The 17,594-nt window shown below is 42.7% G+C and overlaps 1 protein-coding gene across 1 annotated transcript; it reads left to right on the top strand.

Moving 5' to 3' along the window:
- The first annotated feature begins 13,320 nt into the window (after window positions 1-13,320).
- LOC131011267 (uncharacterized) lies at window positions 13,321-14,786 on the top strand. The gene is made up of 2 exons (XM_057939053.1): window positions 13,321-13,566; window positions 14,006-14,786. The coding sequence occupies exons 1-2, from the start codon at window positions 13,552-13,554 to the stop codon at window positions 14,456-14,458; spliced, it is 468 nt and encodes a 155-aa protein (XP_057795036.1). The 5' UTR covers window positions 13,321-13,551; the 3' UTR covers window positions 14,459-14,786.
- Window positions 14,787-17,594: the final 2,808 nt, after the last annotated feature.

The raw sequence follows: 17,594 nt of genomic DNA, 5'->3' as shown, positions 1-17,594 counted from the left end.
GCAATTTTGAAGTTGACAATTCGTCCAACATTTTCACAGATAAGATACGATCGTAGGCAATCACAATGACAACACTCTTTCTAGCATCTACCGGACAAATCACGTTTTACTAACTTACAATCATGTTGCAACAAAACTCAAATTCTTTGCACAATCAAGAAACATATATCAAGAGTAGAACAAGAATAACCACCATTCATTCACAAACCCGAAATTCGCATCGAAAACCATCTACTCTTCCACAAATTCATAAAAATTAGCAAGATTTGAGACCAAAAACTAAGCATAAAAAGACTAATCTCGCTCAATTGAAAATATAAGCACAATAAAACACCCCCCCACACTTAAAGCATGCCATGTCCTCAGGGCACAAAAGAAATAAGAATAGAGAATACGTCCCTGATTATCGGCATGGAGACCCTGAAGCAACGTGCGAGGTGGTGACGAGGGAAATTCGCTGGCTGTGGCAGAGTGGAGAAGGGCAGCGCGGAGAAGTGCAGTTGGTGGTGGTAGTATGAGAATTTCAGCACTGAAAATAAGATATGCTCACCAAGCATCATAGTATCCGCAAAGCATCCAAAACTTAGGAAAAACACAAAACAAACAACGAAAAACAAGGAAAGAACAAGAAAAACAAAACAAGAAAAACATAAACAAACCAACGGTGGGTTGCCTCCCACCAAGCGCTAGATTTAGAGTCTCCAGCCCGACTTCAGTTTTGATTCATCAATGAGGATCGTGTAGAATGTGAGACTCCACTCCCATCGGAGTACTCATCTCCCCATAATCGGATTTCATGCGATGTCCGTCTCCTCTGAAATTCTCCTTAGAATGAGTTGCACCAGGGTCAAACACGTCCTTTAGTAACACACCTTCTTTATTCAGGGACAACGCTACCGATCTGAACCTCGGCTTCTCCTTCTTCTCTTCTAAGAACATGTACTTGAGATTGGCTGGGAGTTCCTTCAGTTCCAGCGCTGGCCTCGTGGTTCTCATCTGTTCATCAATGGGCAGCTCCTTATGGCAGGGCAGCGCTGAGCTCGGCAAAGCTAGGCTGGACTGCGCGGAGCTCGGCAAAGCTGGCAGGGCAGAGCTGGGCAGTGTAGAGCTGAACTCTCCAGCTTCCTGAGCTAGCTCTTCCAAGTCTGCCGATCCTGCAAAAACATCCACACACTCTTGTTCCTGCACAAATACCGTCTCGACCAAGCCATCAATAGGATCTATAAATGAGCATTCGTTGATCAAGTTTGCAGACGGCATTGCACGACTATCATGCACAAAGAAAGACACTGACTCCCCTAACACGGTCATTTTAATATTTCCATCCTTAACGTCAATTAAGGTGTTAGTGGTTGCCATAAACGGTCTTCCTAACAGTAGTGTGTGCTCTACACCATTTTCATGCACCTCCCCAATCTCGAGAACCACAAAATCTACGGGAATAATCAAGCCCCCAACATTCACCAAAACATCCTCTACGATCCCACGGGGGTATCTAACGGACCTATCGACGAGTTGTAGACACATGCGAGTGGGTTTCAAATCACCTAACTCTAATTGTTTAAAAATAGAGTAAGGCATAAGGTTAATTCCCGCACCCAAATCTAACATTCCCGTAGATTCCTTACCATTTCCTAAAGCAATTTTAATAACGAAGCTACCTGGATCGCGTTGCTTTGGTGGCAGAGGCTGCTGTATGATCGAGTTTGCAATTTCTGAGACCAGAACCTTCTCATTGTCCTCGAACTTCCGCTTGTTGGAGACTAACTCCTTGAAAAACTTCACATACGCCGGGACTTTTCTGATCACATCAAGGAGGGGCAGATTCACGTTCACCTTGGCAAGCATGTTGTAGAAGTCGGCGAACTGTTTATCCATCTTTTCATTCCGCAATCTGCCCGGAAAAGGAATTGGTGGCCGATAAGGTGTAGTGGATTTGTGTAGTTTAGCCTCTTTTCCTTCCTCCATCACTCTGTCTTTTGGCTGATCTTCCTTCTCTCCTTCCTTTTTCTTCTGCTCTGGTCCTTCTTCTTCATAAGGGCTCGTCAGAGTGGAACTTGGCAGAACTGAACCTTGTGCGGTGGAATTCTGCAGAGCTGACTTCTCCAGAGGTGACTTCGGCATCTCTGGACTCGGCAGAGCTGGCTTCGCCAGAGGTGATTTCGGCAGCTCTGACTTTGGCATGGCTAAACTCGTCAGAGCTGGTGATCGTGACAGAGTGAACGGCTTTGTTAGAACTGGCGGTCGGATCAGCTCTAGCCTGCGAGTCGGCTCTGGTACCTCCACTTGATTGTCCACCAATTTACCACTACGGAGAACAGTGATAGCTTGAGCCTGATGAGTTTGCAAGGGTTGACCATGGAATTTTCCGGGCTGCTGCTGCTGCTGCAATTGGTTCAAGGTGCCCGACAGTTGCCCTACGGTGGTCTCAAGTCTTTTTATGGTGGATGTTTGAGACTCCATATTCTGCTTAGTCATCTCCATATTTTGTTTGCTAATCTCCATGAAAGCTTGCAACGTGTCTTCAAGTGATGACTTCTGGGGCTGAGCGTGTTGCTGCGAAGGCTGAAAATTCCCTTGCTGTTGATACCACGGTGGATATTGTTGGGGAAAATTTTGTTGCGGTGGGCCGGGCTGCTGACCTCTCCATCCATTATTGACATTCTGCCCTTGATTATAATTCTGCGATCTGCTCTGCCCTTGGTTATAGTGTTGCCCGAATTGTGGTCTGTTCTGCCCTTGATTATAGCTCTGTCCTTGATTATGGTTTTGCCCTTGGTTGTAGTTTTGCACGAAGCCAGGTCTTCTCTGCATTTGATTATAGCTCTGAAATCCTTGTGCCGCATAGACCTCCGCTTGTCCTTCCGGAGTAAACTCTCCCATTCTATGGCACTCATTGGCTCCATGGCTGAAATCTCCACATATACCACAAGGTTCAACGTACTGCATGGCTGGATTTGGCGGCGCTGACATCGGCAGAGCTTGATTCTGCACCGGAGCTGAATTTTCCTTCTTGTCCATCGTAAGATGCTGCACTTGTCTCACAAGATCGGCTACTTGCTTCTGCAGCTCAAACTGGTTTGTCACGGCACTAGCCTCCACTCTCCGTCCACGGACTGACTTTTGTTGGGAGCTCTCGACCAAAGTCTTGAAAATCTCTTTTAGCTCTGTTGCCGTCTTCCGAGCTATGTTGCCTCCTGCCGTGCTATCCACCATAAATTGGGCAGTTTGCACTAACCCATCGTAGAAGAACTGCATCAACATAACATTGGTGAACTGATGTTGAGGGCATTGACGGATGAGTTCTTCATATCTCTCCCATGCTTCATGCAATGGCTCGTCCGCTCCTTGGGTGAACTCCATTATCCTCGTTCTCAGTTCCTGCGTCTTGTGACTTGGGTAGTATTTCAGCATGAATTTTTCACAAGCATCTCCCCATGTAGTGATAGAGTTGGGCGGCAGAGAAAGCATCCACGTCCTGGCCCGGTCTTTAAGTGCATAGGGGAAGCACTTGAGCTTGAGTTGGTCCTCCGTGAGAGTAAGCAGAGGAATCGTTTGCACTTGTGTGCAAAAATCCCGAATGAATTGTAGCGCATCCTCGCTTGGCATCCCATGAAACACCGGCAGTAAACTCGAGTCATTAGGTTTGAGATTGTAGTTTCTCACAGCAGTGGGAAGCACAATTGCCGACGTGTTGGTATCTCCAATTACCGGCCTGGTGAAGTCTCCCATGTATTCCATATGCTGGGCCATCTCCTTCTTTTCCTTGTTTAATTTCTGCCTAGGGTTGAAATTGGCGGAGCTGGCCTCTTCCTCCTTAGCTTGTTTTGCCGTTTCTGTCGTGTGCTCTGTATCGGCAGAGCTGGCGTCCTCTTTTGTTGGGTGCTCTGAAGGTTCAGAGTCAGAGCTGGCTGGCGAATCTATTTCCTCCTCTCCTGCGCTCTGCTCTGGTAGTTCAGAATCAGAGTAGGACTTGGCAGAGCTGGCTTCTTCCTCTTCTACAGTCTGCTCTGGAACTTCAGGTTCAGAGTCAGAGAAGAAATCTTCAGTTCTGTCACGTGTTTCACCGTCAGAGTTGGAGTTTGAACCGTCTGCTCTTTCGTCCCCAACCACTCCCTTGCAGCTATTCTTCCTAAAAATCCCTTCGCTCGTACTATGCAAAGGAGAAACCAATTTGCCTTTAAGACTACGGCGTCCCTGCATGCACAACACTGAACAAACGGATTACACGCACCGAGTGGAAGAAACGTAAAAACAAGAACGAGAAACGCTGGAAATTAAATAAAGCAAGTGAAAACGACACAACTAAAACGCCTAAAACTTTCCCCGGCAACGGCGCCAAAATTTGACTCAACCTAGAACACCTCTAGTTTGACTTGCAATAGGACAAGGACATTCTAGTGATGGTAAGCTGACCCAGTGTCATCTCTCAAGGAAAGTCTTTAAGGGCTTTTAGTAGTATCGCAGGAAAAACAATAAAGAAAGCAGTAAAGAGATTGATTATTAAACTAAAACTTAGAATTAAAAACTTAAGTAAAAACCGAATTGTAAAACTAAGCTAGGCAAATTGAACTATTAAACCCTAGACAAGATTTTAAAGAACTTAAATTAAACCTACTTATGAAAGTAAATACTTGTAAAAGTAAAGACTTCTAATCTAGGCATAAACTAAAGTGCATAATTTAAATTGCATAATTAAGAAGAAAGCATAAACATGAATGAAAAACGTAAACATGATTAAACAGAAATAAATTAAATTAAATACGAAATACCGTAAAATCCTTGAACGTGTAATCGTGTCACGCAATCACAATCCAAGAAACTAAACTAAAAACGAAATTGAAATCTAACTTAGAACAATAAAAACTTGAAACTATGAAAGCAAGTAAATTCCTAAGCTTCGGATGCCAACAGATTTCCAAGATGGCGTCTAAAACTAGGGCAAAAGATTGATTGGATTCTTTACAATGAAAAGTATGGCCCTATTTATAGACTTCAATTTCCTAAGGATCACCATGGAAGTTGCCATGCAAAGAAGAATTCTAAAGGCAATAGAATCGTGCAAAATAAGGCAACTTCCAGCTGCAACGCGCGCTCTGGGAACACTCCTACTCCGGCCGAATTCGGGGCTCTCGCCAGCGAAATGGCTTCCGCTCTGGCATTCGCCAGAGGAACGGTGAATTCTCTGCTATCGCCAGAGGAACGGCGATTTCTCTGGCTTCTCTGACTATTGAGCGCTGGACTTTACTTCTCTGATGCTGGCGCTTCTTGGCAGAGGAATAGGTGATTCCTCTGCTTTGACTTCTCGATTCCTCTGACTAGCGACTCCTCTGACTAGCGACTTCTCTGACGCTTATGATTCCTCTGGCATTTTCAATTTCTCTGGCGCTTCGATTTCTCTGGCGCATCCGATTTCTCTGGCATGCATGACTCCTCTGGCTAGTGATTTCGCTGCTAGTGATTCCTCTGGCATTCCGCGCTCGCTTCGCTTCTCTGACGTGCCAGAGTGGACACAAACATACGATTTTTAGCCCAAACTCTCCAAGATTTGCACTCTTCATCTCGAAAACCTAAATCTCCTGCAAAGCATAAAATAGACCATAAAACGCACCAATTTCCAGAAGATTAATCTTAAAATAAGCACATGCAAACCCCTAAAATTAGAACAATTAGGCATAAATCAGTGAATATTCCTTTAATATTGAATTCAGCTACGAGTATCTCCCGCTCTTTTGCACTCGATGCAGAATAACTGGGCACTCGGTGGATAAATGTCGGAAAGGAAGAAGGTCCAAGGCCGCTGAGGAAGTGATCATATCGAAAGAGCCGGAATGGCATGTTGTTGGCAAGTCCTCAGGAAAAGTTTTGGAATCTGCGGATGTTCCTGCTGCCGATTCTGGTAAACAACAAAATGAGGTCACGGGACCGGATCTCCTTGAGGCGGTGTGTAAAAAGAGGCTGGACTTGGATAATTCGACGAGGACCAATGAGAACAGGTTTCAAGCTCTGGTTGAGATGGAAATTCATGACACTGATGGTGGAACGGGTTCGCAGCAAGATTTACATCAAGACCAAAACGTGGGTAGTCTGCATGCGATGGAGACTTTGATAGTTCATGATACTGAACTTACTTCCCCGAGGCTGAATGAGGTTCTTGACTCGGACAGCTCGACGGGAAGGGACAAGTCTACACCTACAAGAGTTGATTCTGGTCCGATAGGGAAAAAAGTGGATGTTGCGGGTCACAATGAGATTAAGGTTCAGCAGGCTTCTAGTGTGGAGGGATTCGATAATAGTGAGATTGTGATACAGCAGGCTTCTACTGTGGATAGTGAGAAAGATGTTTTACAGGAGATTGATGGATCGAAGGAGACGCACGGTTTGTCTTCAGGGATTAATATTGCGCTGGGGTTTGAAGTCTCGGCTGCGAAAGAGGATCCTCCCAAACGTGGCCGAGGTCGTCCGTCCAGACAAGATCAGGCAGCTCGTAATCATAACAAAGCGCTTCAGATGCAGCAAGAGAGTATTAAAAATCGATTAAGGAAATCAGTGGAGGCGGGACACAAGCCACGTGATTTCATGGTGGATTATAGTAACACTGATAGTTTGCATGCAATGGATAGCGTGGTACACAAGCAGTGGGGTAATGAAGCGGATCTGGGCAACTCCCAGTCCAGGACTCTCCATTAGTTCTATGAATATCCTTGTTTGGAACGTCTGTGGCCTGACGGACGAATCCAAAAATCTTCTTAAGGAACATTGTCGTTCCTTCTCGCCTTTGATCTTGGGTTTGATTGAGCCTAAGAAAAAGTTTCATAAAGTTAGACGGAGTTTCTGGAGATCTATTAATCTGGTCCCTCGTCATCAAAATTGTAGGCAGCCTCGCTGCTCTAATATTTGGTTGTTGGCTCATCCTTCGGTGAGCTCTCAGATTATTCACTCTTCAGCTCAGACGGTTATTGCTGACTATGTTTGGCAATCGAAGAGTTTCCGTATCGCTGTGGTGCATGGAGCTAATGATTCTCTTGCTCGTCGTTCGTTATGGATTGAGCTTCTCACTTTCGTTGACGGGAACACGATCTTTATTGGTGATTTTAATGCCGTTAAGGGAGCGCATGAGCGTCGGAGTTTGGTGTCGCCTTCTCGAAGCTCCTGTCGGGATTTCTGTGATTTTATTGCTGCCACTGAGTTCATAGAGTCGCCCACTTCGGGTCTTCGGTTTACTTGGTCTGGTCGCCGGTTTTTTCCTTGTCATGTGGAATCGTTGCTCGATAGAGCCATTTTCTCTTCCAGTTTTGCTGTTCTTTGGATGGGGATTAATACGCATGTTCTGCCGCGTCTCACCTCTGATCACTCTCCTCTGGTTTTACAGTGTAGAGCTGGCTTGGATAATGGGCGTCGTTCTTTTAAGTTCCTCAATATGTGGGTGTCTCACCCTAATTTTCAGGAAATGGTGGATTCTTCTTGGACGGGTTTGGTGGATGCTAACTGTCCAATTTACAGGGTCATGTACAAACTTAGAAGACTTCGCGGGGATCTTCGAGTTTGGAACAAAACTGTGTTTGGACATGTGGATATTCAAATTCAGGAAGGGCAACAAAAGCTTATGGAGGTTCAAATAAGATTTTGAATCTGGGTTATACCGACGAGTATTTTGACGAGGAGGTCGACGCTCAGGCGTATTTAAGTACTCTTTTGGCGCGGAAAAACATTCTTCTTCAGCAAAAAAGTCGGGCAACTTGGTTAACTGATGGTGATAGAAACAGTTCCTTTTTCCATCGTCTCATTCGGTTCCGTAAGCATTCTACGCGAATTGAGCATCTTCAGATTGGAAACTCGATTTCTTATGATTGCGAGGCCATTCAACAGCACATAATTGATTTCTTCTCAAACTTGTTTACAGGGGCGGGGAGAGTTAACGTGGATAGGGTTATGATTGAGGCGATTATTGATCCTTATGTTTCTGATGAGCAGAATGACATTCTTACTGGTATTCCTACTGATGAGGAAATTATGGCTTCGGTTTTTGGTATGGATGCTAATAGCTCTCCTGGGCCCGATGGCTTCTCTGGTCATTTTTATCAGAATTGTTGGAAAACGATAAAAGACGACATCTTTCGTGCTGTTAGAGCCTTTTTCCTCAACTCGTATTTACCTTCTGGATGTAATGCCAGTACGCTGATTCTTATTCCCAAAAAGTAAACCGTGGATACTGTGGCGGATCTACGACCTATCATTCTCTCGAATTTCTTCTTCAAGATTATTTCGAAAAATTTTGGCGACTAGACTGAGTGTGGTTGCGGCGGCTGGTGTTTCTCCGAACCAATTTGGGTTCATTAGTGGGCGTTCAATCCACGATTGTATTATGTTGGGTTCCGAAGGGTTCTGTTGCATGAACCGTACAGGGCGTCGATCAAACATGGCTTGCAAAATTGATATTCATAAGGCCTTTGATACGATGAGTTGGGATTTTATCTTTCAGGTTCTTCGTGTGACTGGTTATTATGAGAGATTTATTAGATGGATTTCTATCATCTTTACCTCTGCTCGCGTCTCCATTCTTTATAATGGGTCGTTGAGTGGCTATTTTGCTTGCTCTAGAGGGGTGAGACAAGGTGATCCTCTCTCTCCTATTCTTTTTGGTATCGCTGAAGATGTCTTGAGCCATTTATTCTTGAATTGTGTTAGATCACAGCATCTGGTTCCTATGGATTTTAGTAGGAGGTCGGTTTTTCCCACCCATCTCTTCTATACGGATGACATCTTGATTTTTTGTAAAGCTACTGTGAAAAATGCGCGTAAGATCAAAGGGATTCTCAACTTCTATGGTGAGCTTTCTGGTCAGCTTTGTAATTCCGCCAAGTCTCACGTGTTCTTAGCTCTGGCGTGTCTAACTCTATCAAGAATGGAGTTACTCGGGACTTGGGTTTTGCTCTTGGCTCTCTGCCGGCCACTTATCTGGGAGTCCCTCTGTTCAATGGTCGTATTAAGGCTTCGCATTTCATGGCCATTCATGACAAGATTGTTAACCAATTCTCTAACTGGAAGGGTCTGCATCTTTCGATGGCAGGGCGTATATGTTTGGTTCGATCTGTTATACAGAGTTCGGTTACGCATTCGATGATGGTGTATCGTTGGCCCAAATCGCTTATTTACAACCTTGATAGGAAGTGCCGCAACTTCATATGGACCGGTAATGTGAGCAAAAAACCGTCCTGTTCAGTTAGCTGGTCTCGGGCTTGTGCGTCTCGCGTGGAAGGAGGTTTGGGGATTAGGTCGTTCTCGAATATGAATAAAAGTTTTCTGATGAAAATGGCTTGGAAACTGGTGCAAGGAACTGATTTCGCACACTCCATCTTGAGCACGAGGTATCTGACGAGGTTTGGTTATACCAAAGGCTATCTGGCGTCTTCTCCGGTTTGGACGGGTGTTCGTGAGCATGTGAATAATTTGATTGATCAATCTTATTCTTATGTTGGGACTGGTGATCACACTTACTTTTGGCGAGATGATTGGCTAGGGTATAAGTTGTGGGATAAACTCAATATTTCGCCTTTTATGATGGATTTCTTTACTCAAGCGGTTAGTGATTATTTTTTTGATGGAATCTGGCATTTCACTGCTGATTTTGTCATTAATTTTCCGGATATAGTTGTTGATATCTTGCTGCTGCCTATTGGGGAGGAAAAAGATACTCGTTTCTGGAAGTATTCTGTTACTGGAAATGTGACTGCGGCTTCGGCCTATGCTGCTCAGAACCATCGTTTTCCTGAGGTCCGATGGGGTCGTTGGATTTGGGAAAAGTTCATCCCGGAGCGTCGCTCTTTGATTTGTTGGAGAATTATTCACAGGAAAATGGCTATGTTCGATGGGCTTGTTCGACGTGGCATGGCAGGCCCTAATCGTTGCGTCATCTGTTGTCAGGATGAGGAGTCAATTGATCATTTGTTCTGGAGATGCAGGGCGCTGAAGAAAGTGTGGACTGATTTTTTGACGTGGTTTGGGAAAGCGGAGTACCTATTTTTTATGGCGGCTTGGCATGAGAATTTTAGCACGCAAGTGGTCTCTTTTTGGAAAGCGGGTATTATGAATTTACTCTGGAAAATTTGGGATTGTCGTAATCAAGCGATTTTCAATGATGTTGGTTTCCATCCGAATATTATTACGGGATTTCTTAAGTCTATGTTTAAGGAAATGGATTCTCACTTTCCCAAGCTCGGTTGTGCCAGTAACTCTTGGACTGATTATTTGCTTCTCAGAAATATTGGGGTTTCTACACGTACTGCGGCGCCTCCCACCATGATTGAGGTCCATTGGTGGCCCCCAGCCGGGCATTGGATAAAGGTGAATACTGACGGCTCTGCGTTGGGTACACCAGGAAATATTGCCGCTGGCGGAGTTTTTCGTGATAATTTTGGATGGGTTCGTGGATATTTCCATTTTAAAGGTGGAGTCGGTTTCGCTTTTGAAGCTGAGTTACTCGCTGCCATTCATGCTATTAATATCGCTGATAATAGAGGATGGTGTTCCCTTTGGATTGAGGCTGACTCTACTTACATTGTTAACCTTTTGACCTCACGTTCTAATGACATCCCGTGGCGTTTCATGGCTATGTGGAAGAGGACTTTAAGTTTACTCTCAAACTTTAACTTTCAAGTGTCTCACATTTACAGGGAAAGAAACACGGCTGCGGATCTCATGGCAAATCAAAATCGTTCCGAGGGCTGGTGGCCGTTTGCGATTGAGGAAATTAAGAATGTTGTGGCTCTTGATATGGCCACACATAGCAGGGTTCGTATTAAATTCTAATGCTGAGATTCTGGTCTTCTTGCTTCAGTGGAGACCTTTCTTGTTTGCTTTGTGCTCTTGGTGTTGCCCTCGGTGGGGTGGGTTCTTCTTGGATGGGTCGGTACTGTTTCGCTTGTCATGCGCTGGAGTGGTGCACTCTTTTTTGTTGGACAAAGATTTTTGGTGGTGGGGCTGATAAGTTTTGGGTGATTTGCGTTAGTTATAAGTTGAAACCTCACTTGGGCTTTTATTCGAACACCTGGTGTTCTCGGTTTCGTGTTTCTGTTTTGGAGATTTTGCTGCTGTTGGTGGTTGGGTCGGGCAGTGTATCTGGTAGGGATCAGGGCTTGGGTTTCACTCGGTTATGTTGGTTCTTGTTTTGGGGTCGTTGGATCGACGGGATTTGGAGTTATTGTAAGTTGACAACTCGTTGGGACTTTTCCTCGAACACTTGGGGTGCTTGGTTTAGGGGTTCTGGTTTGGAGTTTTCGCTGCTGCTGGTGGCTGGGGTGGGCAGCGTTTCTGGTTGTGTTCATGACTCTGGTTGTGTGAGCTTTTCGTAGGTCTGGTGGTGGATGAAAGATAGGGGGTCGGACAGGGCGAGCTGTCTAGTATCCGGCGACGGCGTATCACCGGCCGATGCTTGCAGACTTGCTTCTTTCTTGATGATTTCGTTTGATGATTATTACCGGCTTTTGGCGTGCTTTTCTTTGTGGGATGTTATCGAAAGTTATTGGCGACGGCGTATAACCGGCCATGTAACTTTCTTTTGTTATCTGGGTTTGTTCTTTCCGGGCAACAGGCGATGGTTTCTTTCCGGCCGTGTTGCCTTTATTGGTTGGCACTTTGGCGACGGCATTAATCCGGCCATTTGCCTCTGCTCTTTTGTTGTTTGGGGGGGAAAAGCCGGGATCGTTTGGGGACGATGGTTAGGCCGGAGTTCCCGAAACTTTCCCTTCCGCTTCTCCCCTCTTTTTGCTTTTGTTTTTAGACGGGTACTCTTTTCCCTTTTCACGGTTTTTCCCACTGGGTTTTCTGTGAAAAGGTTTTAATGAGGCTCGGCCCTTAGTCTGCTTTTCTTGTGCTTTCAAGGGTTTCTTTTAGGTTTTCTCTTCTTTTTTTTCCTAATAAAATCGCAATTTAATAATAATAACAAAGTATTCATCAACAGTGCCAGCCGGAATTAGCATTGGCATGAGAGATCAGAAACTAAATTTGAGTATGTGGTTGGGTTGGGGAAAATTTTTCAGTTAATTGGCCTTTGGGTTTAATTATTGTTGATCTGATCTTAAATAATCGAACTAATTATTACATCTAATCAAAATTATAAGTTTGAATAATATGTTTTGTATATGCAGAAAATGTATTACCATGAACTAGCATGCTGATGCTAGGCTGGTGCAGTCTAATCCAAATGATAAAGTTAAAATACCAAATTAAGGTTTTTGTTTTTTTTCGGTGAGCGGTTTTTAATTCGAAGTAATTAAGTACGTACTAGTTTAATTATTTTCCAAATTATTTAGATATTTTTGTAATATATAATACATTTATGATATAGTATGAATTTTGTATTACAAAAAGCCATATATGCTATTTTTTTAATAAAGTAATAAAATCGAGAGAATTTCCAATTGGAAAAAAGCTATTTTGATGAGATTTATGGAACATGAAAGCATGATGGGGATAGTCACCTACACGCACTGCTAATTCATAGAATACAAAAATCCCTTTAAGAAAACGATATGAATGGACAAATGAGATGTGGCATCCACCATGTGCCTCTGCCCATTCCGAAGGGTTTTATCACACAATATATATGTATGTATATATATTTAAAAGACGTTTATTTTAATTTACAGGATTAATACTTTCTCCGTTTTAATGAAGGTAATGCGTTTCTTTTGGGCACGGTATTTAAGAAGCTAATGTTTAGTTAAAATGTGAAATAAAAAAAGTGAATGAAAAAGTAAAATAAAAGAGAAAGTGAATGAAAAAGTAACTTTAATTTATTCCAAAAAGAAAAACAAGTCAATTTTGTTCAGACGATCCGAAAAGTAATACTACTCAACTTCGTTGGAACGAAAGGAATATTATAGATGATTGAATATTTTTATCCTTCATACTAAAATTGTTTCAATCTTACATTTTCAATGGGATATGAATCAAGCACAACTAGCTCAATTCGGATATATATATCCTAAAGTTCCAACCCGTCTAAGTAAATAAAGAATAAGTCTTACTAATTTTATCTCTGAAGACTAATCCTCAAAAGTTAATGTCCCCTTAGGAATAATTTTATGAGAATTATTGAATTTTATGAAATTCTGAATTTGCATATCAATTTAAAAATATATTTTTAAATTAATATATAAAATCAGAATTTGATGAAAGTTCAATAATTTATCCCATTATATACGTACGTATTAATATTAGAAAGAAATGTTCCTAAAAACTCAATTCTTGTACCATCAATTTTATTGTAAAGTAGAAACATTTACAACTAGACCTAGCCTAGCTAATGTGTCATATGTAGATCACTGATCAAATGAGATGTAAATCTCCCAAGATTCCTTTAGTGCTCCCATCCCTCTCTACTTTTTCATAATTATTTTAATTTTGAAATAGCTGATTTACATTCCTATAAATACCTTCGCTAATAGCTTAGTTTCCACCATCAGATTAGCTAGCCAATACTCTCTGCTCTAAATTGGAAAGAGTTGTATATTCATTTCTTCCTCCACACACCATAATTTTGAGAAAACAATGGCTACAGCTGAGGTACTACTTTCTTCCTCAAAGTTCTCTACAACTGCTTTTAATTTTATTTTTTATAAAACAACTGCTTTTGATTTAGTACATACAATAATTCTCACATAAATTTTTATTATAGATTATCTCATGGTCATACTATATACCAGTGAAATCCAGCTCGTCTTCGAATAAGTTGATGTTGCTTAGTTACTGTGCATGTATTGGAACAGTGATAGAGTGATTAATGTCTGAGGACAAAGGTTTCAAGTTCGAGTCCACCGTTATAGATCTTAATACATTTATATTGATCTTCCTTAGTTACAATATCAATGTTAAATTTAGATGATCAACTAGATCGAATATGCCAGTTCAAGTTCTGAATAAATTTAGTTGATTATAATTATTTCTATTTATAAACACACAAAATCTTAATATGCAATAAAATTTTATTTAATTTTATGTATAGGTTCAATCAGCACCAGCGCCAGTCCCGGAGACTCTACCGAAGGAGGAAGTGATCGCCACGGCGGAGCAAGAGACGGCGGTGGCGACGAAGGTTCTGGCAGCGGCGATTGCCGAAGCAGCACCGCAGGAAGCAGCTGAAGAAGTTGCTCCAGTAGAGAAACCAGTTGCGCCGGAGACCGAGCCGCCGGCTCCAGAAGCCGAGCCTGAGGAAGTTCCGGCGGAAGAGCCAGCCGCTGAGACCGCGACACCGGAGGATTCAGCCGAGGAAGCGAAAGAAGAAGTTCCAGAGAAGCCCGCGGCCGAGGAGGAAGAAACCTCCGAGAAGCCCGAGGCTGAGGTGGAGGGGGAGGCGGAGGCTGCAGCTCCGGCGGAGGAAGCCGCCGCCGAGGCTGCGCCGGCTGATGAGGTGAAGCAACCGGCTGAGGAAGTTGCAGTTGTGAAAAGTGAGGAGTGAGAATGTAGAGAGAGAGAGGTGGAGAGTTGATGTGAAGATATGATTTCTCTCGTGGGGCAGATGCATGCAGGAGTTGGTTAAGTTTCTTTATTTTCTATATATTTTCTCATGTTTTTTTCATTAACTCCATCTCTGTCTACTTTACTACCATTATATGTCGTGGTTTTAATTATAAAGTTAGAATAAAAAGTATTATGTACTTCTTTCACGGGAAAGTTTTCCCTTTTTGCTTTAGTATGGTTTGTTGGTCCATAATAGTTAAAGTTGTCTTCTCTCGTTTCACATGCTGTACTTTGAAGAGATGAATAAATATTACGATCTTCCTCCATCGACTATATATTACTTTGAATTCTAATAAAATAGTTAATAAATACTCTTCTCGTGCATAAAAGTATTGGGAAAATAAGATCGTCATATGATAGAAAATTTTCAAAAATTAAAAAAAAGACTAATTTTTGTGCATATTTCAAAATGACAAAAAAATGTCTATTTTTTGTGAACAGATGAAGTAAATTTTTAATATTCCAGAAAAGATCAAACCAGAGAAGACCCAACCACCATGTCAGAGAAGACTGGGTCGGAGAAGCCGTTACCAGAGAAGAGGCTCCAAACCAAGTCAGAGAAGCAGTTCGAGAGCTGGAGCTCCAGACCAAGTCAGAGAAGTTGTTACCAGAGAAGCGACTCAGAGTCAAGTCAGAGAAGCAGTCCTAGAGCTAGAGCCGACAAAAAGTCTGACACATTTTCATAATGTATAAGCTCAGGTCTAGGTAGTTAGAGCGCGGAGCGCGTGTACTAGTGTAAAATTACTGTAATACCCTTCTTGTAACCTCTATAAATAGCTCATCCTCATAATAATATAGACACGATATTCACCACACTTAAGAATACTAAAAAGTTTCTCTCTCTCATATACAAAAATTCAGGTGAAAGTAAAAGAAATATTCTCTCCGTCAAAATACTTAGCTTAATTCTATACTCATCAACTGGCGCCGTCTGTGGGAAAACAAGTCTAAGACGTGAGGAAATACTGAGCGATTCCGTATTTCTGGGGTACTTGTCGGAGTTCTTTATCTCCGAGAGAGTATTCCAGGTTTGAAGGCACAAAATACCGAACAAAATACTTATGAATTGAGTGATTCGTGGTACAATCGGAAAGTTGAGCTGATTATGGGGTGGAAAATTGTTGATGTTTCGTTTAAACTTCTCCTTACTCTAACGATTGTGTGTTTTCGATGTAGTCGCTGCGTTACGATTGTGTTTTCGCGTACTAACGAAATATGTGCTTTAATTTGGAGTTTATCATCGTTTTATGAGAATGTGTCTGTCAATCTGAAGGTTTTTACCATATTGAAACGGTATATAGGTTGGACAACCTTTCTCATGCCAAATGATCACTCTGTGATCTAGGTCTGGATTGATACAACGCCACGTACCTTTACGTGTATATGTATAGAGTAAATTAGGGTCTGTGTACGTTTTGTGCCTACAACTATTGTTCGCTTTCCCTTAGTAGAAAATCTTTATAGAGTGCTTCTCTGCACAAAATGTAGGTTAAAGTCTCCAAAACCGGTTTGACATACGTAAACGGTGAAATTCGGATTAAGGCTTCATTTCGTACTTTGTAAAAATTGATTATGTGTTTTTCATGTGATGTTTGTGAAATCACGGGGATATTATAATAACTATACTTACACTTACTAAAAAATTCAGGAAATGGAGAACATTACTATTTCCCGAAACCTTGATGGGGATTTCCAGAAGGAGGTCAATGACGTCGATCCCTGTCAACCAGGAAGCGACAAAGAGACACATACTATTGGGATAACACTGCCAAGAGCATCCGAACCAATGCACTCTACTCCCGTGCAGGTTAATACAGGGCTGTCGCTGACAAGGCCCCTTTCACCAGGACAAGGATTAATCAATGTCACTATACCAGAGCAATTGCTGTCACTACTCAACTATACCTGCGTGAGACAGATGATGGGGATCCCATTCACTCCCTTAACCCGTAGAGTTGTGCCAGCACCAGGGCTACCATATCCATTTACAAGGAGTCTGGAAACTACACCACAACCAGTTCTGGAAGGACACAATTTGAACAGATCTGACTTCAGGAAACGGCAAGAACAAACTGGACCCTTGTATCCAAGAGATATGGATAACATCGAAGATATAGAGGATACTTCAAGTAAAACTTCTAAAAGAACGGAATATCAAACCAGGGACACAACGCCTGAGGACCCAGAGCTGTTAAAGGAAAAAGGTCTCCCTCATGAAAAAGCATATCCGAGTGCTGGAGGCAGTGATAGAGGAGAAAGAGCTCCGACTAGAGGCCGCCAGAGGAGTAAGGGAAAAGGGGAAGAGCCGAATAGCCGTATCCAGGAAAAGGCAGTATTCTCATGATGAACAACAACGAGAAAATGATGAAGAAGATGGTCAGGAGGAAGAGGAATGGATCCATTCATCTCGCCCGGGGAGAAGCAGAACCCATATTTCTAGGGCATCATATGGAGAACGACAGAGGAACAGACGAACAACAGGGGGACGCACTTACATCCCGCACCTCCAATTTAGCCCTTTTTCAAAAGAAATCTTGGCCGACATCCTACCTAGCCATTACAAGCCAATCAATATGGAGTATGATGGCTCTGACGATCCAGAGGTGCACATGGCCAGATTCGAGACTATGGTGATGCTCCACCAATATTCTAAGGGCATTAAGTGTAGAATATTCTCTACCACATTGACAAGCCTTACTCAACAATGGTTCCGAACGCTCGATCCAGAGTCCATCCATTCTTTCGAAGAATTCCATGATCTCTTCATGTGCTAATTTGCCAGCTCGAAGCGAACAGTGAAAACAACGATGTCTTTAATGGAGATAAAACAGGAGCCACATGAAACACTGAAGGAGTACGCAGCAAGATTCACCATGGCTTCTCTGGCGATACCCAGAGCTGAATCATAAATTAAGGGCTACGCATTCGTTAGAGGATTGAAACAGTGCACATTCTTTGAAGAACTTCAGATCAATCCACCTTAAGATTTCAATGACATAATGGCTAAACTACCGGGATACATTCAATTGGAGGAAGTTAAAGCAGCTCGCAGGGCTGAATATGAGCGCAACAAA

Source organism: Salvia miltiorrhiza, chromosome 2, assembly GCF_028751815.1.
Source record: "Salvia miltiorrhiza cultivar Shanhuang (shh) chromosome 2, IMPLAD_Smil_shh, whole genome shotgun sequence".
Taxonomy (NCBI): Eukaryota; Viridiplantae; Streptophyta; class Magnoliopsida; order Lamiales; family Lamiaceae; genus Salvia; species Salvia miltiorrhiza.
Note: the sequence above shows the minus strand (reverse complement) of the source record. Positions and strands in the feature narration are given on the sequence as shown.